Source organism: Erpetoichthys calabaricus, chromosome 1 (genome assembly GCF_900747795.2).
Source record: "Erpetoichthys calabaricus chromosome 1, fErpCal1.3, whole genome shotgun sequence".
Taxonomy (NCBI): Eukaryota; Metazoa; Chordata; class Cladistia; order Polypteriformes; family Polypteridae; genus Erpetoichthys; species Erpetoichthys calabaricus.
Window position 1 is genome coordinate 31,053,881 of NC_041394.2, and position 24,718 is coordinate 31,078,598.

At 39.5% G+C, this 24,718-nt stretch overlaps 1 protein-coding gene across 3 annotated transcripts in view; it reads left to right on the forward strand.

Annotated features, from left to right (window-relative positions):
- The window catches only part of LOC114648303 (uncharacterized), a 57,860-nt gene that overhangs the window by 16,727 nt on the left and 16,415 nt on the right, over positions 1–24,718 (forward strand). Inside the window, exons 1-2 of one of the 3 annotated variants that reach the window (XM_051919056.1) lie at positions 17,774–18,546; positions 21,966–22,362. In XM_051919056.1, coding sequence (XP_051775016.1) covers positions 21,981–22,362 — 382 coding nt within the window. In that variant the 5' untranslated portion in view covers positions 17,774–18,546; positions 21,966–21,980. Of the gene's footprint in view, positions 1–17,773; positions 18,547–21,965; positions 22,363–24,718 lie in introns of those variants that run through there. The other 2 variants (XM_051919063.1, XM_051919058.1) reach the window with 2 other exon arrangements.

A 24,718-nucleotide genomic window follows, 5' to 3' on the forward strand; every position in this document is an offset into this window, starting at 1 on the left:
TTGAGAATGTTGTGTTATGAAACATATATGATTTTGATATGTTGGACAGAACATTATGAATTGTCACTTGCAGTATTTACATATGCTTAGATAACATTAGCCTTATGACTTGGATGTAATTTGATATGAAACAGTGGAAATTATCTATAATCCTAATTAGTATATGAAAGAAGACTTGCTTTCTCAAACCTGTAAGGCAACTCTGCTTTAACAATATCGCAATGTGCAGACTCGCAAGACTTAAAGTTGGTCATCACAATTTTCATGACAAGAGACCAACTTAATTAGTCCAAGCTTGGCCAGGATTAGCCTTCTTGAGGCTTCAGTACTTCATACACATACAGGGTAGTGGATGGGTATTAAACATAAATGTATGGGGTGTAGTACTGATTGTATCCAGATCTGTGTCTTGTTCGTTGTAATGTGATTAATAAAAAACAATGTGATTAAAAAGGAAAAAAATAATTTACATATGCTTTGAAATATTTTCCTTGCATTTTTGCCTATGGCCAGGTGTACATAAAGTTACAAATACTCTTCCTTCCTGATTAAAGAATTCTGTTAATCCACGGCATCATTAGTTTGCTTTGTTTTATTTACAGGGTAAATTATATTTTGTTCTAATTTATGTAAAATCAGATATTCTTTTCCCACTGCTTAGGAGAGGAGGTTAGGTTAGGTTTCTTCTCTCTAAGTAAGATAAGTAGAGAGCAGTGTAGTGTTTTTTTTGGGGTTTTTTTCTGAGAATGTTGTTCCATAATGTGTTACTGCCAATAGAAGAAGATTTGAAGTAGATGCACACATCAAAAGTCACACTAAGATTTACTTAGAGTTGCCATTTAATTTAATTGGCAGAACTTTGTGGATATTGGAGGAAACCCCACACAGACACGAGAGAGAACATGCAAATGTGTTATGGATAAAGTCTGTGCATGGAATTCAAACCTAGGATACTGGATCCAGTACTAACAACTGGTCCACCAAGCCACACACACTCAAAAGTAAAATTAAAACAAAGAATGAACAGCTGGCAAGAGAGTCTAGTAAGTATCCAACATGTAAAACTACACAGAGGTTTGCAAAACTGAAGCAAACTTATATATAATAGAGGATAAATTAAAGTGAGAGATTTCACAGGTAGAAGTTCAGGGTAGTGTGATTTACTGAACTGTCATTACTGTAATACTTAAATAAACAGGAGTGCATGCTGAAATAAAGAATCAACAGTTAAAAAAACAAGAGTGAACTAATGGATCTTCAGTCTTTATCTTAGCATCAAGTGAACTGGAACTTCAAGAAACAACAATGGAACAAAGTTACAGAGAGAGCAGAAGTCATAAAGCTGAATGAGTTTTTACTGAGAATTGTGTAACATTGTTTTGAAATAATAAGAAGGCTCTTTGTGTTAACAGGTTGTGTGAAATGTAATGAGCCAATACTGCTAAGTATTTTGGCGTGTTTAGGCATATAGCTTTATAAGTCAGTAGTACAGTTTCAATGATAAGCAAATGTCCTTTTGGAAGCAAGTGTACTGTATATTAGCCAGCTATGGCAGTATGTAGTTACAGTATTTGGTGGAAGTAAAGGAATTTAGCTTGTTATTTTTAAAGTCGGAGCTTTTTTCACTGTCTTGGTATACATTAATTTACCATGACAAATTGTGGATTTAGGTTGAAACGTTTTAAAACATCTGTGCCTGTTCTTGTGATTTAAAAATGGCTTGTACATGGCACCAGTCCAAATGTGAAAACAAAAAAAATGTTATCAGTGATATAGTGTAGCATTCCTTCTTTAACTGTATGTGTATGTCTAGCTTCAGGTGGCATAAATGTAAGCTTATGCCAATTCTGTCTAATCTTTAAAACAAAAGTAGCATGTATGCATTGTTTTTTTTTTTAATTGGAAAACTGAAAAGCAAAAAGTTTTAATAGAGTATTTTTCAATACATATGAGTTGCCAGTAGGATCTCCAAACATCCATCAATCTTCCAAATCCACATCATCCTGAGTATTGAATGCGGGGATGCTGGAGCTTACACCAGGAAGCACAGGGACCAAGGCAGAAACAGTCCCTGGACAGGCACCAGTTCATTGCAGGACAAACTCTCGCATACACACATGAGCCAATTTAGTACAATCCATCCACCTAATCTGCATGTCTTTGAACTGTAAGAGGAAAGTGCACCACCCTGTGGAATCACAGCATGGGGAGAACATGCAAACTCCATGCAGGGAAGGCCCAGAACATGAACCCTGGCCTCCTTGTTGTGAAGAAGCAGCACTACCACTGTGCCACCCTTCTGCAAACATTTTTTGCAAAATGTGTTTTAATAGTAGGAGGAGCACAAGACTGATATATCTCATAGCCTCTTGTATGCCAAAAGTATTCCTTGTAGCACCATTTGCCCAGCTTGCATAGTTCTCAAATATAGTAAAGAGGGATACAAACAAATGCACGGTAAAAGTTTATAATATTCCTATACACCCAAACAAGCTTGAATCTGAAATTTTGGTACATGGAAATGCACTTAATCAATAGTTGGCAAATTGGATAACACTATTTTTAGGCAAGCAGCAGCCTAGATTAGATAATATTCCAACCTGCCTAATTTAAAATAATAAAAAAATATACAAACTCCTGCGGGAAAGCCAATCTGCCAAATGATCATAAATAGGAATCACTTGCCTGTTGGCTAAGGTGTGAAATGTAAATGACCAAACTGCCAGTCCATTGCTGATTCACACTGTAGATATATGATACAGTATCTGCCAAACAATACAAAGAGTACACAACACGTTTTTCCTTAATTGGGGCTCGTCAGGTGTTTACACTTTTGCTTCCCCTTATGGGGATCGAACCTTGGATGTAAGCACCTGAAGTGAAGCCTCTGACACTTTGCAACAGCAACTGGTTCACTTATTTGACAGGGTGAAGATTAGAGTACAGTATTACAGTCTTAGTTCTGAATACACACACACACAGTATACACACAGCCCTCCACCATTATTGGCAACCCTTTTAAAAATGAGTAAAAAGGGATAGAAAAAAATCACTGTTTGTTGAAGAACCATCATGTTGCACTGGAAAAAATGAGAAACATCTGACTTTTAATTGAAACAAGTTCATTCAAAGAAAAACAAAGCCCTCATCAAGAAGTAAATATTTTTTAACAAAAACACGTGCCTCAATTGTAGGCATCCTTGTAAATTATTGTGAAATGATGTAACTGAAGCATGTTTTGCATTTAAATTGGACATTGTTAAGTTGATTGGAGTATATAGGAACTTTCCAGCTGAAATCAATGATTTCCTAATTAAATTGGATACCAATGTGACGAGACACAGAACCAAATTTCCTTAGCCAACAATTATCATGTCAAAGAAAAGAGAACACTATATCCAAATGAGAGAGAAGTGTGTTGCCCTTCATAACTCAGGGAATGGTTATAAAAAATAGCTACTCGTCTGAAAATGTCCACTTCTACAGTTAGGGCAATAATAAAAAAAGGGGTCATCAACTGAAACTGTGGGATACTTGCTAGAAAGAGGATCCAAGTTTATTTTACCCCCACGTACAGCGAGTAGGATGGTAAGAGAGGCAACAATATCTCCAATGATGTTGGGTAATTGCAAGAAAAAGTAAAATCCTGGGGTTAACAAGTCTCCAGAACCACCATCAGACGGCATCTCCATGCCAACAGACAATTTGGAAGGTATGCCAGAAAGAAGCCTTTTCTGCCAGTTATCTACAAACGTAAGTGCCTAGAGTTTGTAAAACGTTACTATAGCTTTGACTGGAACCATGTTCTATGGTCTGATGATACAAAAATTGAACTTTTTGGCAATAAACACGCAAAGTAGGTTTGTTGTAAAAAGAAGGATGGCTATAATGAAAAGATCCTTGTCCCAACTGTGAAATATGGTGGAGGTTCTGTGATGTCGTGTGGCTGTTTTTCCTACAAAGGCCCTGGAAACATTGTTAGGGTACATGGCATCATGGACTCCATGAAATATCGGGAGATTTTAAATCAGGAAATTAAAACTGGGTCGTCATTGGATCTTCCAGCAACATAATGATCCGAAACACATGTACAAATCAACCCTGCAATGGTTAACTGACCACAAAATCAAAGTTCTGTCATGCCCATCTCAGTTCCCTGACCTGAATCCTATTGGAAACCTGTGGAGTGAGCTGAAGCGTAGAGTACACAGGAGAGGGCCTAAGGCCCTGGATTATCTGGAGAGATTATGTAAAGAAAAATGGTCTCAGGTGCCATGTTCTGTATTCTCCAACCTTGTAAAAGGTTACAAGAGAAGACTCCATGCGATTATATTGGCAAACGGAGGTTATACAAAGGATTAAATTCAGGGGTGCCAACAATTGTGGCACATGTTTTTGTTAAAAATATTTATTTCTTGATGAGGGCTTTGTTTTTCTTTGAATTAACTTGTTTCAATTAAAAGTCAGATGTTTCTAATTTTTTCAGTACAAAATGACGGTTCTTCAGCAAACAGGGATTTTTTTTTCTAACCCTTCTTACTAATTTTTATAAGGGGTGCCAATAATAGTGGAGGGCAATGTGTATATACTGTGTGTGTGTATATAATATATATACAGTACTGTGCAAAAGTTTTAGGCAGGTGTGAAAGATGCTGTAAACAAAGAATGCTTTCAGAAATATAAATAATGATTGTTTGTTATCAATTTACAAAATGCAAAGTAAGCGAACAAAAGAATAATCTAAATCAAATCAATATTTGGTGTTGCTACCTTTTGCCTTCAAACCAGCATCAATTCTTATAGGTACACTTGCACAAAGTCAGGGATTTTGTAGGATTCTAGTCAGGTGTATGATCAACCAATTATACCAAACAGGTGCTAATGATCATCAATGTCACACGTAGGTTGAAACACAGTCATTAACTGAAACAGAAACAGCTGTGTAGGATGCTTAAAACTGGGTGAGGAACAGCCAAACTCTGCTACCAAGGTGAGGTTGTGGAAGACAGTTTCATATCATGGCAAGATTGAGCACAGCAACAAGACACAAGGTCGTTATACTGCATCAGCAAGGTCTCTCCCAGACAAAGATTTCAAAGCAGACTGGGATTTCAAGATGTGCTCTTCAAGCTCTTTTGAAGAAGCACAAAGAAACAAGAAACGTTGAGGATCGTAGACGCAGTGGTCAGCCAAGGAAACTTAGTGCAGCAGATGAAAGACACATCAAGCTTATTACCCTTCGAAATCTGAAGATGTCCAGCAGTGCCATCAGCTCAGAACTGGCAGAAACCAGTGGGACCCAGGTACACCCATCTACTGTCTGGAGAAGTTTGGCCAGAAGTGGTCTTCATGGAAGAGTTGCAGCCAAAAAGCCATACCTCCGACGTGGAAACAAGGCCAAGCGACTCAAGTATGCACAAAAACATAGGAACTGGGGTGCAGAAAAATGGCAGCAGGTGCTCTGGACTGATGAGTCAAAATCTGAAATATTTGGCTGTAGCAGAAGGCAGTTTGTTTGTCGAAGGGCTGGAGAGCGGTACAATAATGATTGTCTGCAGGCAACAGTGAAGCATGGTGGAGGTTCCTTGAACGTTTGGGGTTGCATTTCTGCAAATGGAGTTGGAGATTTGGTCAGGATTAATGGTGTTCTCAATACTGAGAAATATAGGCAGATACTTATCCATCATGCAATACCATCAGGGAGGCGTATGATTGGCCCCAAATTTATTAAACATACAACCAAAGTCATTAAGAACTATCTTCAGCGTAAAGAAGAACAAGAAGTCCTGGAAGTGATGGTATGGCCCCCACAGAGCCCTGATCTCAACATCATCGAGTGTGTCTGGGATTACATGAAGAGCCAGAAGGATGTGAGGAAGCCTACATCCACAGAAGATCTGTGGTTAGTTCTCCAAGATGTTTGGAACAACCTACCAGCCGAGTTCCTTCAAAAACTGTGTGCAAGTGTACCTAGAAGAATTGATGCTGTTTTGAAGGCAAAGGGTGGTCATACCAAATATTGATTTGATTTAGATTTTTCTTTTGTTCATTCACTGCATTTTGTTGATTGATGAAAATAAATGATTAACACTTCCATTTTTGAAAGCATTCTTTGTTTACAGCATTTTTTCACACCTGCCTAAAACTTTTGCACAGTACTGTATATAATGTTGTGAGATATGGCCGGCCATTCATCCCGGCCAATACCCCCAGGCTGCCAGATGGAGCCCTCCCTGTAGCGTGGAAGTGCCCCGAATGCCAGCAGGGAATCATGGACAATGGAGTGTTTATTCACAGCCCTGCTGGATACCATGGGGGCCGCCAGAGGACGCTGCAGGGAGGATTAAGGACTATTTTCCCTATACCCCGGAAGTACGTCCCCGTCACATGGACTGAAGAAATGACGTACTTCTGGGATGAAAAAGAAGAGTTTTTGATCTGACCCGGAAGTGATAGAAAGTCACATGGACTGAGGGACAGAAACACTTCCGGGTCATGGACTATAAAAGGATTATGGGAAACCCCAGAAGATTGAGCTGAGCTGGGTGGAAGGGTGGCAACTCGTCTGGGAGAGTGGAGGATTGATTATTATTGATTGTATTGATTTATATGAGTATTGTGGAGAAGAGGGTGCTTTGTGCACTGTCTATTAATAAATATTATATTTGGACTTTTACCTGGTGTCTGGTGTATAGTCTGAGGGTTCAAGGGAGTGTTAGCGTCCCCTATCTGTCACTTTATATATAATATATATAATACAGTATATTGATATATAAATTTCATTTCTGACATATTTTCATACAGTGGCACTATATTTATCTGCAAATTATCCTAAATTATCTTGTGCTGCAAAAAAGTATATATATTCTTTTCTACTTTTTAAAGTGCTTTGTCCTAACATAAGAGAAGTTTTGACAGAAACGGGCCATTGAATGAAGCATGTTAGGCAGATCCCTATTTACCTCACTCTAGCAAAATATGTAGTCAGGTTTTGATTGTACTCGAAATACTATCACCAAGAACATTATTGCAAATGTCAGTTGATTCCCTGTGTGAAGAAAAGCTTTGAATACTTTATTTTCCCTTAATCAGCTTCCACTTGTTCCTCTTGTTGAAAAGGCTATTTTAAAGTTAAAGATGACATCCACTGTAATGATTTACTTCAATCAGATTTATTTCAGTCTTGTGATTTCTTAATCTCTGTTTGCTTCAACTGAAAAGATTCAGTTCCTTTAATATTTATTCATAGATCATGCATCTCTGTCATGGAATCAGCCTGACCACTCTTCTCTGGAGTTTGTATAGTGCTGCTAATTTTTTTGGAATATGGAAACCAAAACCACATGCAGTGCTTGAGATGTGACCTCACCAGTGAATTACATAGCTTAAGCATGTCCTGTCTTGACTTGAACTCCCAATGTTGGTGCATTCATCCATCCATCCATCCATCCATCCATCCATCCATCCATCCATAAGAAAGGTTGTATATGTTCAGTTTTGGTGTTTCCAGCTGTAATTGAGTGTGGATCATTAGTGAGCAGTGGGTTGATGTTTACCTAAATGTCTTTTCTTAAAGTCATAGACTTTCCATTTTCTGTGACTCTCACTATTGTCTCATTGCAAATGTTTTATTACATAAATTTAAGTGCATTTACCCATTTGTTTGCTTTTTCACCATGTTTTAAATAAGTGTTATTATATAAGCGTTCCTGTGTGTTTGTGGGCGGCACGGTGGCGCTGTGGGTAGCGCTGCTGCCTCACAGTTAGGAAACCTGGGTTCGCTTCCCAGGTCCTTCCTGCGTGGAGTTTGCATGTTGTCTGCGTGGGTTTCCTCCAGGTACTCCGGTTTCCTCCCACACTCCAAAGACATGCAAGTTAGGTGAATTGGTTAATCCAAAATTTCCCTAGTGTGTGCTTGTTTTGTGTGTGTGTGTGTGTGTGTGTATGTGCGCACCCTTAGGTGGGCTGGCACCCAGACTGGGGTTTGTTTCCTGCCTTGCGCCCTGTGTTGGTTGGGATTAGCTCCAGCAGACCCCTGTGACCCTGTAGTTAGGATATAGCGGGTTGGATAACGGATGGATGGATGTTCATTAGGCTGGATCTGTTGAAAGTCTACACACAGGGCAGGCACGTGGAATGTGGCAATTCCCTCAGGTGGCACTTAAGTGAAGGGAGCATTTTCATGCAAGGCTTTTTTTTACATTATAAATAAAAGAAAGTTAAGTGTGAACCAGAAGAGTTGCGTATATATCAAGAACCTAATTTATGTTTCAGATATCTCGGAACTACAATTAGCACTGCTTTACCACACTACTTGCATCAGACCACACACGTGTATATCTCAAAGCTACATATCAGTAACTGATACTGGTGTTTATTTTCCAGATTTTTTTATATATTGTGCTGTATTTACAATATATTAATTGTCATCTTATCAAATTTTCTTAATTTCTGGAATATTATTAAGATGTCAGTTGCAGGTGCAATCTGTTAAATGTCTCTTCAGTTTGTATAATACAAGTTTAGTTGGAAAGGGCAGGTGCATTTAAGCTTGTAGGATGGAGTTTAAAAACTGCCAAGGTATTTAGAGAAGGATGCAGGAAAAAGAAACAGATGAGTTTTGTTTTGCATTCAATTTCAGAGTTGAAGTGCTGAAGAATATATACATTTGTATTAGTTTTTAATGCCCGTTTTGTGTGTTAAATTGTTTTTAAGATATTCCTTAATTTTTTCCAGAAATAATATTAATTTTTATTTGCCTGTTGTTTCAAGGATGTACTGTATTCTGTATCACAATAAACATAGCATATGCATTAAGCGTATTGACTCATGCTTAGTAAGGATATGTATTGGGGGTGGGGTGGGCAAGTGGCAAAAATGTGACTTATTTCTGGTGACATTATTTAAGGAGCTGGTCCTGACTACACACCATCTCAAATTCACAATTTTTTTTGACTTGGTCTAGTAGCCTCAGTTCAATGCCTACTAAACTGCTTTATTATAACACACAACTCCCAAATAAAAGTACAGTTTGAAAATTTTCAAAATGTCAATTTAAAATCATTTAAAAAGCAATTAAATTGTGGTTTAATCCCCACCTAGTCATCCACAATGTGCATCCAAAAATAGTTGATTTAGAAAGAGCAAGACAGAAAAGCAGTTTTCTAGTTTAGCTTAAAAAAAAAATTACATTTAGTCTTGTTAAAAGAGGAGCACTGACAGCTGTGAGTTTGTGGTCCACCCCATGTTGAAATAAATTTTCTTCAAAGGTTGAACCTATTTGTAGAGGACAGCAAGTTTTATTCCATGATCTTTCTGGTTCTTTCATGCAGTTTCTCAAGAGTCTTTATTCCCACACTGGAAATGGTGTTGAAATCTGATTCAATGTCTATGATATTTACTGTACATTAACTGGTCAAGATGTACTGTATGTATCCACATACACATTCAGTTTACATGGAATGTATGCATTGTGCATGTATTGTGGTCCAGGTATGGCAAAGACATGGATGTCTGTGTGTTTTTCTTTTTCCCCAGCTGATACTCTTCAGTTTCCTATGTTTTTAGAAGCAGAGCTCATTTTCTAAATATGGTAAGTCAGTGCAAAATTACGGTGGCATTGTATACCTTTGAATTTTCTGCTGTGATTTCCTAACCTACAGTCATAGAATTATTTAGGTACACAATAAGGGACACAATAAGGATGAAGGGTGCTGGGGATAGTATTTCTAGAGACTTTGTTCACTCCCAGTGGCTGGAAATTTTTAAATAAGATAACATTTGGATGTCTGTGGAATTGTATATCGCTACATCTCTTTTTCTCCATTCATTGTGTATCATGATGCACAAAAATGATGCACTCAAGTCACAATATTGTAGCATACAGTAGCTTGTCTTGATCTAATTAGTCATCCAATGATACTCTCTGTGGTTTTCTTTATAACACATTCCCACAAAGATTGTTTTACTGTGCAAAGCAAATGGCTACTGTATTTTTATTTATATATTTTTTATGCATAAATGCCTGCGAGTACTTGTATTCAGCAATGGATGTTATTAGTGCTTTTCACAAGTCTTGCTTGGTCATCTTTTTTGCAATTATAACCAGATTCAGTATTGGTTGTTACTACACCTTCCACCTTTTAAAGGTGGTCTTCACTGGTCTTCAAGCTGCATTTAGGTCCGTTGTTAATGTTTTCTAGACTAAATGTATGTAGGGCTCTTTTAAAAGCTAATTGTTGACCATAGTTAAGACTTCCTCTTGGTCTCCTCTGTTCAGTCGTGTACCTCAATTTGAAGAACCAGTACTCAGTATAATTAAACAGGGGTAGAAAAGTTTACTCATGCGCTGTCTGTGAGGAGTTTTTCCAGGTATTCCTGTCTGTTTCCATATTCCAAGGCATGCATGTTAGGCTGATGAGCAATTATAACCATTTAGCTTGTTTGACAGAGTCACTTGGGGAAACCATAATAAAAAATAGATTAAACCAATAATTAGTATCCCACTATGATTTATGCTTTATTGAGTTATGCAAAAATATTATATTTTTGCTATATTTTCATATTTACACTTGGATTTAGCTTATGTTTACACATAAGGTACTATATGTGCTGCAGAACATGACATTTTAAAATGAGAGCATCTAGAAATAGATGGGCAACAAGATTACAGTACCAGAATATATTGCTACAGTGGGAAAGAGGGGTGTGTATGGATTTGTATCACACGGGGCAAGTGATGCAAGTAATGTTTGAATAACATGACTAAAGAAGGCAGCTATCATACACCTGTGCTATTTGTCTTCATGAGTTAACATCTGAGTTCTGTCTTATTGGAAATGATCAAGCCATCCAGCCAATTGGACCTTTTCTGTGAACATGAGACCCGCTGCAGAAGCAGTTCTAAGCACCAGACAAGAAACTTCATATTCCTGCTGTTCTGGGGACTATTGTTGATGCAATGCCTTCACAGTTATTAGTTTTAAGAAGTTAAATAAGCACTAAAAGCCATGCTAAATGATTCTTTCCCCTAATGTTTGAAAGTTTTGTTCTATGCTAGCCCTTTAGAGGTTTGGAAAGGTGGTTGTTTTTGGACTAGTAACAGACTTTAGATCAGTGGTGTCAAACTCCACTCTGTAGGGCTCATTTGCCTTTAGGTTTTCATTCCAGCTATTTTTTGCTGCTAATAATGTAGACTTTTCATGCATTCATTTTAATTGATTTGCTTTTTTTTCTTAAAAAAATAAGATGTAAAGTGAGACCATAGATGACCTGCTAACTTGGGATCTCAAACCCGGTTCCTGGGTAATCACATTTATGCTCCCACTGATTTCTTAATTAGAAGCCAGTTCTTACCTGTTAATGAATATTTAATTTAATTCTATAGCTACTTAGTGATGTGTTATTTAGCCACACCAGACATTTCCATAAATATTGAATTGTCTCTGACAGCATTAACAAAATGTTTTTTGCATTAGAGCAGATCGATATTTCTCTGACCATCGTGTCATTTTTATTGAAACAGATATTTTCTGATGGACACACGTGCAAATGGGATCAAGTTACCTGGACATCTCTTAACATATAACTATGGGTTCCAAATCACAAAAAAAGTCAACTAAAATGAAAGGAAAAGAAGTATTTTCCATTGTCAGAAGTAATTGGTTACTAATGAAGAATGGAGCTGGAATGAAAACCTGTAGCCACTTCGGTACTCTGTGACTTAAGATCAGCACCACTTCTTTAGACAGAAAAAACTACTTTTCAGAGAGCATAAATAATCTATAAAAACTGATTCTTAAATAGTCATTTAGAAATTAGATACCCTGGCTTCTTTATTCAACAAAAGATAAGCTGGTCCTGCAACTCATCTTGAGCTTGGTCCTACTGACCTGTCCTTTTATTCCCTTCATCTGTGTCTGGACCAGTCTACCAGGAAGAGTTCTTGACTTAGTCAGGACAGGTCAGGTTGGGAAGCATGCACTGGTACAGCACGTTGCTGCACCCACCACACAATGAAACAGCTCATGGTCCAGTCCCACCCCCCAGAAATGAGCATCTATCTGCCACAGCCAGGTGTTATGTGAGTATCCCCATGGCCTGGTCCAGCCACTGGGGTCCTCAACTATGAGGATGCTGTAAGCTGGATCACCATCAGGGAATCGTGCCACGTGGCCGAAGTGCCATAACTGACACTCCCTCACAGTGCAGGTAATGTGCCTCATTCAGGACTCTGTGAGCAACCACTCATTCATCAAAAAGTCAATCCAGCGGTATTCAAGGATTCTCTGAAGAGACACAGTACCGAAGGAGTCCAGTATTCATCTCAGGTCACTGCATAGCATCCATGTCTCGTAACCATATGGCAAAACAGGAAGCACCAGGACTCTAAAGACGTGGACCTTTGTGCTTTTGCAAAGATATTGGGAGCACCACACACTCCTTTCCAGTGACATTCATGATCCCCCGTGCGCTCCAAATCCATCTACTGATTTAATAGGAAAAGTCATGAGAGACATGAATGTTGTTGCTGAGGTAAGTAAACCTCGCAATGAGGTTAACATTCTGTCTGGAGACAGACACACTGTTGATAGCTGTGCAAAAGAGCAGCCACCTTTAATGGGATGTTATCTTTTATATTTCCTCATTAGGAATTACCGAAAGGTCCCCACACATCCTTCACCAATCTGGTACCATCCAAGGCTATGCTGAATTTTGCAGGCTTCCAGTTTCCCTTAATGAGCATATCAAGCCCACTGAGTTTCCAAAGATCCTGCAAGGAGAAGAGGACAAGTGCTAAGGCCTCCATCCATTTTTATTTATATCCCCTTGCCAAAGGGGCAAGTAAAGCAAATGTTGACAGTGGCCAATCCAAGATTGGTTCTTGTGACATATGCAGTACTAGTTTAGTGTGATATTGAAAAGGGAGCAGTGTACTTGAAAAATGGGTGGGAGATTTGCAATTGAAACTGTTAAAAGATGTATTTTGTTTTGTTAGTTATACAAGATCTAATATACAGCTAATTTATTATTAGGGTATAAAGATCTAATTTACACTTGATTTATTATTAGTGTATGTGTTCATTCATAAAACATTTTTTCTAAGTTTTACATTAAAACAGTCTCACAGATCCAGTATCCTGGGTTTGAAAATCACTGCTGGTTCCTTCTGTGTCTGTTTGGTATTTCTTCTGGGTATTCGTGATTTTGCTCCCTTATACCTGAGGACATGCAAGCTCAAATGGCTGGCAATTCTAAATCATTACAATGTAGGGGGTGTGCATGTGTTTTGAGGCCTGTGATGGGCTGGTGCCCCTGTCCAGGGCTGTAATCATAATGCTGCCAAAATAGCTTCAGACACTTGTGACCCTGAATTGGATTGGGTGGACCTGATTTGTGACATTAACTATGTCTGTTATAAAACATGAGGAGTTTAATTTTGAATGATTTTTCCATAAGCTCTATGAGATATTTAACAAGTAGATATATAGGGAATTTACAGATAAAATACAGGGATGCGACAACTTGTTTGTGTGTATGTTGAAACTGACATTATATGAAAAGTACACTTATATAATGGTATTCGTTGTATATTATCTGTGTTTTCTTTTTAACATTGTAATATTGGAATGCTAATGCCATCATCTTGTGGTGTTTGATTTTTGTTTTGAAAACTGCCTATTATAAAATGCACATAATATTAATATTTAAATAAGCAATAACCTGTGAATCACATATACATATTGCAATTTTTTCATCCGTCCATTTCCTGAATTGGCATTTTGCAGTACATGGACATATAGAGCTGGAGGTTACTACAACAGAAACAGCTGTATGGCAGGAACCAGGAACTGAAGTGACAAACTTGCACTTTACAGTCCTGAATCTTACTGTCACATTGGATGTTCCATCATTCAGTTGTTTATTTTATAGCACAATTGAACATTTTTATTACTAAAGAAACTAAATGTATGCTCAGAGTGGAGATCATGTTTTAACCCATCGCCCAATACTTTAGATGACACCAGCTGCAATGATGAGTAAAAATAATAAGGAAACATTTTGCCAAGAAAACGCCATCCACTGTAGCACTGCTCATATTCAACAATCATTTCCAAAATGACATCAAATTCTTAAACCTACTTGACCAGTTCAGGGTCATGAGGGCTGGAGCCTATCCTAGCAGCCAAGAAGATTACACCCCTGGACAGGCCACTGGTCTATTGGTGGACCTACTCTCACTCCCACCCACTCAGGCAGCTAACCCATTCAACATGTCTCTGGGGATGTGGGAAGAAAATCAGACCATCCAGAGGAAAACTCTCAGTGACATGGGGAGAATGTTCAAACTTCACCCAGACAGACAATGGCTGGGTTCAGGATTCAAGTCCCAAGATGCAGAATCTGTGAGGTGGTAGCGCCATTAAATAGACACCATGTCTAAAATAATGTCAATTTAAGATTTGAAGAAGCCAGTGTTACATGATCAATTAGTTATCTGTGTAGGGAGGATATAAATGTATTTGTGTGACATTGTGATGGACTATAGTGCCTCAAACATGGCCTGCTCTTTTCTTGTGCCCATTGCTATCATGATTGACTCTTCCCAAAACCCTGATTTGTATTAAATGGCTTTGGCACTCATGTATAACATTTACTTTTCATCATTCTCCATCTGTGTCCTCATGGTCCTTTCTTGTAAATCTTACACCACTTTATTTAATTCGATATATTTTTGTATAGTGCACTTTACTGAGTGCAGGCAAGTGGTGCTATAGGCTTACAGGGAAAGAACGAATTACATAACGCACATACCTAAAAATATGCACGAGTTTACCACACTGTAAAAGAGAGCAGTTTTGAATTAGTCAATATAAATGAATCCTAAAAATGTATGTCTGTTAATATTATCTTTAAGATCTGACCAGTTGACAACAGGGGGGAGAAAAACAAAAACTCTAGCCAGAAGCATCCCTGAAGAAAATATAACCTTGAGGGATTTATGATCAGTTATAATCCAAAGTCACACAAAGCCATGGTTTTGAAGACCAAGAGCAACTGACTGCCCACTCCCTCCTAGACAATCTATAGCATTGTATACCTTTGTGTTGTGCAGTCTAATAAGAAGACAGAATATCTTCTTTATGTTTGGTACTTTATGTGAAGATGATTGCTAACAAACTGGTGGCAATGCTGACTCAAATGATTTTCTTTATACATGAATGGCACTTTATTTGTCCCCAGAGCCAGGTTTAGCTTTTACCTGAAGCTCAATAAATGAATATCATTTTAATAAAGAACAAAGCCTTCTCAAATACACACCAGGATAACTAAAAAGAAAGAGAAACTTCTAACTTGGCTAAATATAAAAAGAGCAGTGGCAGTCACAGTGAGGCACTGTTAAGATGTATTGCCATTGGATTAAAGCAGACCCAGTAGCATTTCTTCCCACACTTCTGGTGAATTATTCATTGGCTGAAACTACTCAATGGTATTGTGTGACAGAGAGCTGATGTGCAGCATTGTTCATAATGACACTCAGTTTTGTTTTAATTCTCTCTTTTGCTACTACCTCCAGGACGTCATGAGTGCATCCAATAACTGATCCTGCGCTTTTAATTAGTTTTTTGATTCAGTAGGCCTCTCTTAAAGTGATATTGGCCCAGCACACCACAGCATAGAAATATGTTTTACAACTTGTAAACAATGTCACTATCAATGATTTACTATACCGGTCCAGCTTCTCATTGATGTGGACCCCCAAGTATTTGTAGCAGAGCATGATCTCCACATCCACTCCTTGAGTAGAAATTGGAAATTCCTTGGCTTTACTAATATTCAATTGTAAACAATTCTGTTTGCAGCAAGGAACACAGTCCTCCACCTTGATTCCTGTAATCTTGTCTTATCCCTCTCACATTTTGAATCTCGACCTAGAAATTGTCTCTGTTCTCAATGTATTTGCCTTGGCTTTCACTCTTTAATCTTTTCTAAAATTTCAAAGACATGTTACTCTAAATTGATCAGTATGAATGAGTGTGGTTATACCCAACAATTGAGCCATCTGGGGTTGTGCTGGAATGGCATGAAGTCCCTCACACATCTCAGTTAGAAACAGTGCGTTCAAAGAATGAATTAATAATTTTTAGTGATCCTCAAGTGAAATTTCAGACGTGGTCCATGTTGGACAGGTAGGCAGCTGCAGACCATAGAAATATTCTCACCCTGTTCATATCTAATACACAAATTTATCAAGAAGGGTAACCAAAAAGCAGTGCACAAATGTAGTCATAGGAAGCAATTACATTTTTCAGAACACAAGGAGACTCATGAATGAGGTTAGTACAGAGTTTAATCTTAAATATTGTGTGTAGCTACAAATGATTATCAGGTGAACAATGAGCTAGCGAGCTGTACAAAGCCGTTACCAAGTAACATGGGACACTAAAAGCTGAAACACAGCTAGCTGGCATGACAGCATCAGCCTCATTTATTACCTTTGTATATGTGAACACTTTTATCATTTCTTCTCCTAATTTGTTTAAGGTGAAAACTTTCCATCCTGTATTTTCCTCCTGTCATAGCCTTTAAAGCCTATAATCATATTGTATGTAAAACTAGACATTTAATTTCAATTATTTGTCATCTGAATATTTTAACCTACGTGTACTAAGTATCTTTATCCTTTACATAAATGAAAAAGTCCAGCAGCACTTCACTGAGCTATAAATAAAAGCTCTTGTTCCTTCTTCATAATACTCACGTTTAATTTAAATGGGATCTCCCCCATCTAAACCATTAACCCATTCTGAAAAGCCACTATCTAGTATGAATGATTTAGCAGTTTTGATCTTTATAATGCATCCCTTTTTTTTCAACCCTACATTTCCTTACACTTTTATGGTTGCCAGAAATATATGGTGCAAAAGAAATTGATACCTCTTTGTCAAGGTATTATTTAATTGATTTAAAAAATATCAGCCAAGACATTACTCGTATTTATAATGGCTATTGCTGCTTGAAATTACTGATTTATTTTTTCCTTCATTGTCTTAACGGTCATGCCCCTTAGCTTATCCTTAATTAGTCTTGTTTAAATGCTGATTGGTTATTAGAGAAACCTTTTTAATTGCATTAACACCACCACTGACACCTGTCATTGTTCTCGCTTGTGTTAAGACGAAATAAGGATAAGGTAAGGGAGTTGAAAATTTGGACGAGCTGGGTCTAACTGCAGCGTGCAACACCTGTGATAGGTCAGGTAACACCCTTTGAGTCTCATAACCCTCACACAACCCTAATCTCATCTGTAGTGTAACCCAGCATGCCATATGTGTTCCTTGACTGCAGACGTTGTGAGCATGTCATGATGTTGGGCTGTTACGTGACTGCCCTTAAAGGTACTCCAGTCAGCAATTACACTCTGTTCATTTGGACATTAAAGTTATGGCTGTTAAAAATTGGACTTTGCCATGATATGTGAATAGTGTATTTAAAAGTCAGTCATTTCAAGCGTTAATAGCGTTTAGCAACACTAAAAATGTCTTGGCCTTATTTTAATTCAATTTAGTTGTATCTTGATTTAAAAAGGTATCCGTTTCTATCAAAAACATGAACGTTTCTGGATATGTCCAACCTTTTGACTTGTAGTGTGCAAATTTGGGAAGGTTGAGAGAAAATGGTGATGCACCCCAAGAATGCGATAAAAGCTGTTTGGGCTGACATTTGGACCCCAGCTCCTCAGGTAGCATCACCAGCATACTAATCACTGTGCCATCATATCCATGAAATTATTCATGATAGATGGGAAGCCACTGGTCTGTAATTTGACGGCTTGGAATAAACTTACATGCCGTCCATGCCAACAATACGACATTCGAATGATAAACTTTTGTAGAATCGGTCTTGTAAACAAATCAGGAATTCGCGATGATCTATTAGCTATTTTCCGTTACATTTGTACGCAGCTTCCTTTTAGGATGAGAGTTAAGCGGAGGGCAGGAGTTTGTCCCATTCAGAGGTGAGCTTGGTGGGCGTGTCGTGTGTTGAAGGTCCATTCCGTTAAAAAGAGGATGTCCACGGTCTCCGCTTCCCAAAAAAAAAAAAAGCAAAGCATCTCCTACATGTCGGGGCTTGTTAAGCCCTCGGAGGGCGTGGCCACAGCAAGCTCCGACCCCGGCAGTAGTGAAAGCAGCAGATCGCAACAAAACAAAACGAATCGAGGGCGCCGACAGGCGAGACGCGTGTGTGCTGCGCAGCCCAAAGACAAAAAAAAAAAAAAAAAACAGCTAGCTACTCTGGCCACTGTGGGAACTTTTGTTTCCTTTCTTCTAAATAAACAGAAGCGTAACACTCCGATAGCGTGTCTTCAGCAATTGGAGGAAGTGAAGTTTGTACATTCGGAGGTTCGTGCAGTGAAGTGTGCGGTGGAATTAAATTGTCTGTGTAATTTTAACCAGGAAACAGGCAGAGGATTTTCGTTGTGATAACCGAAGAGGCAGAAATTAAAGGAAAATCAGCTTCTCTCTGTGGTACACAATTCAGCATGTGAGTGTATTTTCTTTTTGTCGCACTTGTGAATATTGTTGTTTGTTCGCGTTTATTGTCACGGCAGTGTGGATGTTGCATGTTCTTCCACGTTAATGTCTCTTCTCATAACGAACAAATTGGTGACACGAAATTGATGGCTGTACCTCGTATTTGACTGACGTCCCATCTAGAGCTCATCCAGAATTTAGTGCATCGCAGTCAGTTCTCAACTAATAAAGCCATTTTGCTTGTTTGTTTTTTTTTGTGTAGGGCACTGTATTCTCAAAAAAGTGTTTTTCAGAGTTATGGCTGGTGCTGGTCTTTTAAAACAACAGTGACTTACAAACTAAAAAGACTAACGTTTTGGGGAAATGTTTGTAACCCTCTTTGTTTACTCGATTAGACTTTTTGATTTTTCTAACGATATGTATTCAGTTCGATGACGTGGTGCCAACTGGTTACTCGAACTCGCGTCTCAAGAAAATTCACACACGCAGAATCATTTAAGTCAAAAATGAGCTGGTGTCCTTTCTCGAGTTCTACAGTTGCCGTAAATGGGCTCCTGGTCTCCGTATTGACCAAAGCAAAACAGCGGGTCCATAAACTGGGTGACTAGTAGCGTGCTTGTCTGGCCAAACCACTACCGTCATAATAAAACGCTGTCAAGAGCGGGCGCATGGGTTTGTTTTGGCACGCACTGTTGTCAAGAGATCTTATCCGCAATACCTCGCCAATAAGCTTGGCTGTAAATGGTAGTGCTAAGCAGTAGATGTAAATCACAGGACAGAATGACGTTTGAATTCGGATGCTTTTATACATAATCTAGATACAAACTGGAGTTTATGACAGAAAGTCAGTCCTAATCCCGTTGCATCCACCCATCTCTTTCAATTTTCTGAAATCGATTTATTGTTAGGTAGAGAGTCGCGGGTAGCTATAGCCCAACCCGGGAGCAACATGATCAAAGCAGGATCCGAGCCTTAACGGAAAGTCGGGGCGCACCTGACCAATCCGTCTAACAGCTGATTATTGTAAATGATCTTAGCGTTCAGTTATAACACGCCTGACCACTCGACACATTTTTCGAATCGCTGTGATCGCAACTGCATTCTTGTAGTTTTCTGCGCCGGACCAGCACCCAGTTGACTGCAAGTTCTGCCAGCATCGTTACTGCCGGGATAGGCACAGACTCTTTAACCCTAAGAAACGCAGCAGCAGAAGGAGATGGAATGGTAGAACTGGACTTAACGTGCCGGATATTTTTTAACATGCCTCTGAACCTTTTGTTCATGGTGCGGACCTTTTGTACATAAGATGGGCCATATACACAGTTACACGCTCGTATGTGTGTTAATAAGAAACTGTGTCAAAGATCACTCCAGGAGACTGTTGTCAAGTTAAGCGATCTGTCGGCGCCGCTGATTGGCTGGAGACTCTGGGTTTGGTCTGGACAACATCGCGCCTATTTGTCGTTTATAAATAGCATCTTCCAATCTTGCTGAAAGACTACATTTCTTATTTTCTTCTTTTTATCAGCTGTCTTAGCTTTACGTAAATGCAAATACGTAACACTTTCCATTCAACTGTGTACGTAAGGCTACTGATTGTTTGATTGCAACATGGAAAAAACGCCACTGTAAGGTACTGGGGAAGGGGGTGCAAGTCAGCGTCTCTTTCTTATTTATGATTATTTCTTCTATGATTTTTTTTCTCGTTTTCCCCCATTTTATGTTTACTCTGGGCACTTATTAAATATGCAATACTGCACTCCTTTGATACCTCAATGTCGAGCCGGCGAGCTGCCTTGAAGGGCGTGTGTATTTGTACAACATGCGTCAGTGTGCGAGGATCAAAACAAATTACTTGGTCTGTTGAGTCAGTTTACAGCGCGTGTTTGGTCTTTTTTCTGTTCTAATGTTACTGATATTCTAATAAGCTGGGTGTGATGGCGCGAAGAAGGGGGTTGGGTTCAAATTGATTCTGGGATGTTTTGTTCTTGAGCGTGTGAGATACATTTAACAGAGCGTGTTATGCCGCTCTCGACGCTGCTCAGGTGTCGCCGAGAGATTTTTGCCACGTTGCGTGTGCGCATCTCTGTGTCCAAAGTGCCACTGAGCGGTCCTTTCAGTCCCGTGGGCTTAGTGTGCCGCCCTGATGTAATGCAAAAACAGCTGAGATTTTGTTTATAAACACACGCACATGCGGACACGCACTACTGCCATCTACCGACAGCTGTCGATACTGTTTGCGGCGCTCTCTGAGAAATCATGAAACACGCTTACTACAGAGCTAATGGTGTCGTCGGGTCATAAGACGTAGCAGAAGTAATGTCCAAGGAAGATCGATGAAGATATGCGTATTTAATACTACCGTCTTAGTACATGTGTGTGGTTGATGGCTTTTTATAAGCAATTTTTTATCTGACCATTTTTATCCACCTTCGATGGAAAAAAAAAAAAAAAAAGCTAATAAAGCATTTTCGTATTCTGCCTCCCATATCTCTGTGGTGATTTTTAAGTCTGCGAGAAGGTTGACCCATTACAGTCCAAAGAAATGGCTTTTGACTGTTGGGTGGATTGATAGTGCTCTGGAAGAGGGGATGGAGAGATCTGTAGAGGGCACTTACCCTATGGTCTGTGTGTAGTGCAGTGACCGGGACACGTTTCTTAAAAATGATGCCATCCTTCAGATGAGATGTAAAATTTAGGTCCTGACTGTTCGTTGTTGTTAAAAATTGGGCATCCTCCTGACCTTGTACATTCTGGACCAGGCTAATCATCCCCTGTCTCTGACTGGCTAAACATTGGCTAACTTTTCACCTCTTCTACCATCTAATATGTGGTGGGCATACTGGTGCAAAAAAGGCACCCATCGGATCACCTAGGTGGATGCTGCCTGTTTGAGATGGTTGAAATGGCGCCCTATTGACTAGAAAAGCACTATATGAATGTAAGTATTAGCTGTTCCACTGTAGGTAGGAACAGAAGTGACCCTTGTGGTGGACCGGCCACCTGTTCCAGCTTGGTTCATACCCTCCACTTGTTGTTTTTCACAACCCTAAGCTGTTAAACGTATATTCAGGAAGTGGGAGGATCTTTTGTTTTCTTTCAGAATCGCCAGATATGTGAGTAATATGAGGGGCCAGCAACCTTCTAATGCAAAGGTGGGCTCAGAAAACAAAAGAACGGATATTGTTAATTTCCCTGGTTTGGATTGTTTCATCTAAATCTTTCACTGCTTTACTAACTTGTCGAGATAACAAACAACCACTTTGAAGAGAGTGTCCAAGGTTGAATACATAAGTTTTTTTTTGTTTTTTTTTGGATTAACTTGTTCACTCACTTTAAGAAAGGACTCCATACTGGTAGCCATGCTTTTACATTTGATTTTCTGTATCTGTGTGAGACTAACCAATTGTCTGCTGTGATTCTTTATAGGAAAGAGTGCCTCTCATGGCCCGAGCTCTGAAGGACAACTCTGGAAAAAGCAGAGGGAGCAGGAGGGACAATAGAGTGGCCAGACGACTTCCCAACAACCCGGTAAACTGCAGCAGCAGAGGAAGTGTGAGCCTGGACAGTACGTACCAGCAAGAGACCATTCCTAGAAACCCTGCAGAGGGAATCTGGCCGAACTGCAGGCTAGAGGCCACCCGCCTGGCCAACTGGCATCACCGGCAGAACCAATTCCAGACAGGGCAGTGCCAAGTGGCACGGACAGACTTGTCCTTGCAGACATTGGCTGATCCTTTTGGGCAGGCAACGCAGAGAGCAGCCATGCAGAATCTTGTCCTTCCAAGAATTCCAATTGCCAGGAGACATGGGCAGAACTACACTGGTAAGTATTATAACATGCATGAATGGTGATGGTGTATTTGGAGTATGGTACAGTGTGTGTCAAGAGGAGCCAATGCTCATAGACACACACAGTTATTTGGTTATATTAAAGAACAGCATTAAAAACTATGCAGCATGTTCAAAAGGCATTTTATGTGCAATTCATAATAATGGTGCTGAAATACAGTCCAAAGACATGCAGGTTAGGTGGATTGGCGATTCTAAATTGGCCCTAGTGTGTGCTTGGTGTGTGGGTGTGTTTGTGTGTGTCCTGCGGTGGGCTGGCACCCTGCCCGGGATTGGTTCCTGCCTTGTGCCCTGTGTTGGCTGGGATTGGCTCCAGCAGACCCCCGTGACCCTGTGTTCAGATTCAGCGGGTTGGAAAATGGATGGATGGATGGTGCTGAAATATTTACCTTCTTGCTCAGTCATTTGTGATGTTTATCTCACCAATGAACCTTTATTTGTTGTCGATCATCTGGTTTTATAGTAGATTAAAATATCTTTGTAGGGTACCAAGTGGCACATAAAAGTGCGTATGATTTTTTGGTATGGAAATCATTACATGTTTTACATAGTGTAAGAAAAACAGTAGTATTTTGGATATCTTTCTTTGCATAATTGCTGATCAACACCTCTTAACAGCCTGACTTGTCTGTAACATAATTCTGGCAAACAGCATTCTAACATTTGCATTTATTTTTTGACATAGTAGCAATAAGTAGTAGTAGTAGCAGTAGTATTGTTACTTGTGTAGAGTCCAGTGAAATTCTTGCTTCAATGTCTGACCAACATAGCACATGTTGCCACTCTCGGGTGCCATAATAAACATCCATCCATCCATCCATTTTCCAACCCGCTGAATCCGAACACAGGGTCACGGGGGTCTGCTGGAGCCAATCCCAGCCAACACAGGGCACAAGGCAGGGAACCAATCCTGGGCAGGGTGCCAACCCACCGCAGGACACACACAAACACACCCACGCACCAAGCACACACTAGGGCCAATTTAGAATCGCCAATGCACCTAACCTGCATGTCTTTGGACTGTGGGAGGAAACCAGAGCGCCCGGAGGAAACCCATGCAGACACGGGGAGAACATGCAAACTCCACACAGGGCGGACCCGGGAAGCGAACCCAGGTCCCCAGATCTCCCAACTGCGAGGCAGCAGCGCTACCCACTGCGCCACCGTGCCGCCCCCATAATAAACAAGAACTCAATAAATAATGAAGAATTCAGTCATTGACCCAGTGGAGTTTGTACATTTTCCCTTTATCTTTGTTAATTTTCCTCCCAGGTCTCCAGAGATGTTCAGGGTAGGTTGAATGGCAACTCTAGAGTGGTAAAAGTGTGGGTGTGTGCACAAGTGGCATCTGTGAAGAACTGGCACTCAGGCTGCCAGGACTGGTTTTGGTTCCCAAGTGACCCTGAATTGGATTAAGCAGGCCTGTGTTGTTGTGCTGCTTTTATCCTATGTAACTTGAAAATTCAGAAATGTATAATAAACCTATTACATTTATTACAAATATACGTTTTTTTAAACAACTGGAATTTTGGTAAGTATAGTAACTTTTTCAGGACCTCAAAATGCAAAAATAATGTGAGTTCAACCCTATTGCATCAACTTTTATTATTAGACCTCCTGTCAATGCTGAATGTATTACCAGGCAGTGTTTATTTGGAAATACTGTTTAAAATGTACATGTGAAAACTGAGCCTGAATTACAGCTTGTTGTTCAAATAGCATTATGTGTGAGGGGGAAGGCTACTTTTGCTTAAATATAAATGCCATTTTTTGGGTCAAGGAGTGTCCACTCATATCACATTGTTTGTTAAAATGTACTTTTTTAGAGAGTCAACATACTTTTAAGTTCCTGTACTGAGTTTTACAACTTTTGCTGAATTTTTTTTTCTTCAACCATTGAGATCAAATCATCAAATAATATTACATGCTACTAGTAACACTGCAAGGGACTGGCATCCTGTCAAGGCATTGTTCCTGCCTTGCCCCAGTGCTCACTGGAATAGGCTCCAGCTGCTCCGTGACCCCACCCTGGATAAGCAGTTTAAGAAAATGGATGGATGTTACTGTCTGTTATTGCCTGTGATGGAGTTAAGTGCAAGTGTGATCACTAATAATTTCCCTGGTGGGAAAATGTGGCCCCATCCAAAATTTCACTGACTAAATCCACTGTGGGAAACAACTTTTAATTACATATGCCAAGTCTAAAAAATGCTTCCTAGGTATACTTCCTTAACAAAGTGCAGATGTGGTCACTAAAATAAAGTTCTACCAGGGGGAAAATTTGGAATGAAACATAGCCTCTGGTCTTTTCCTGTATAAATGGAAAATCT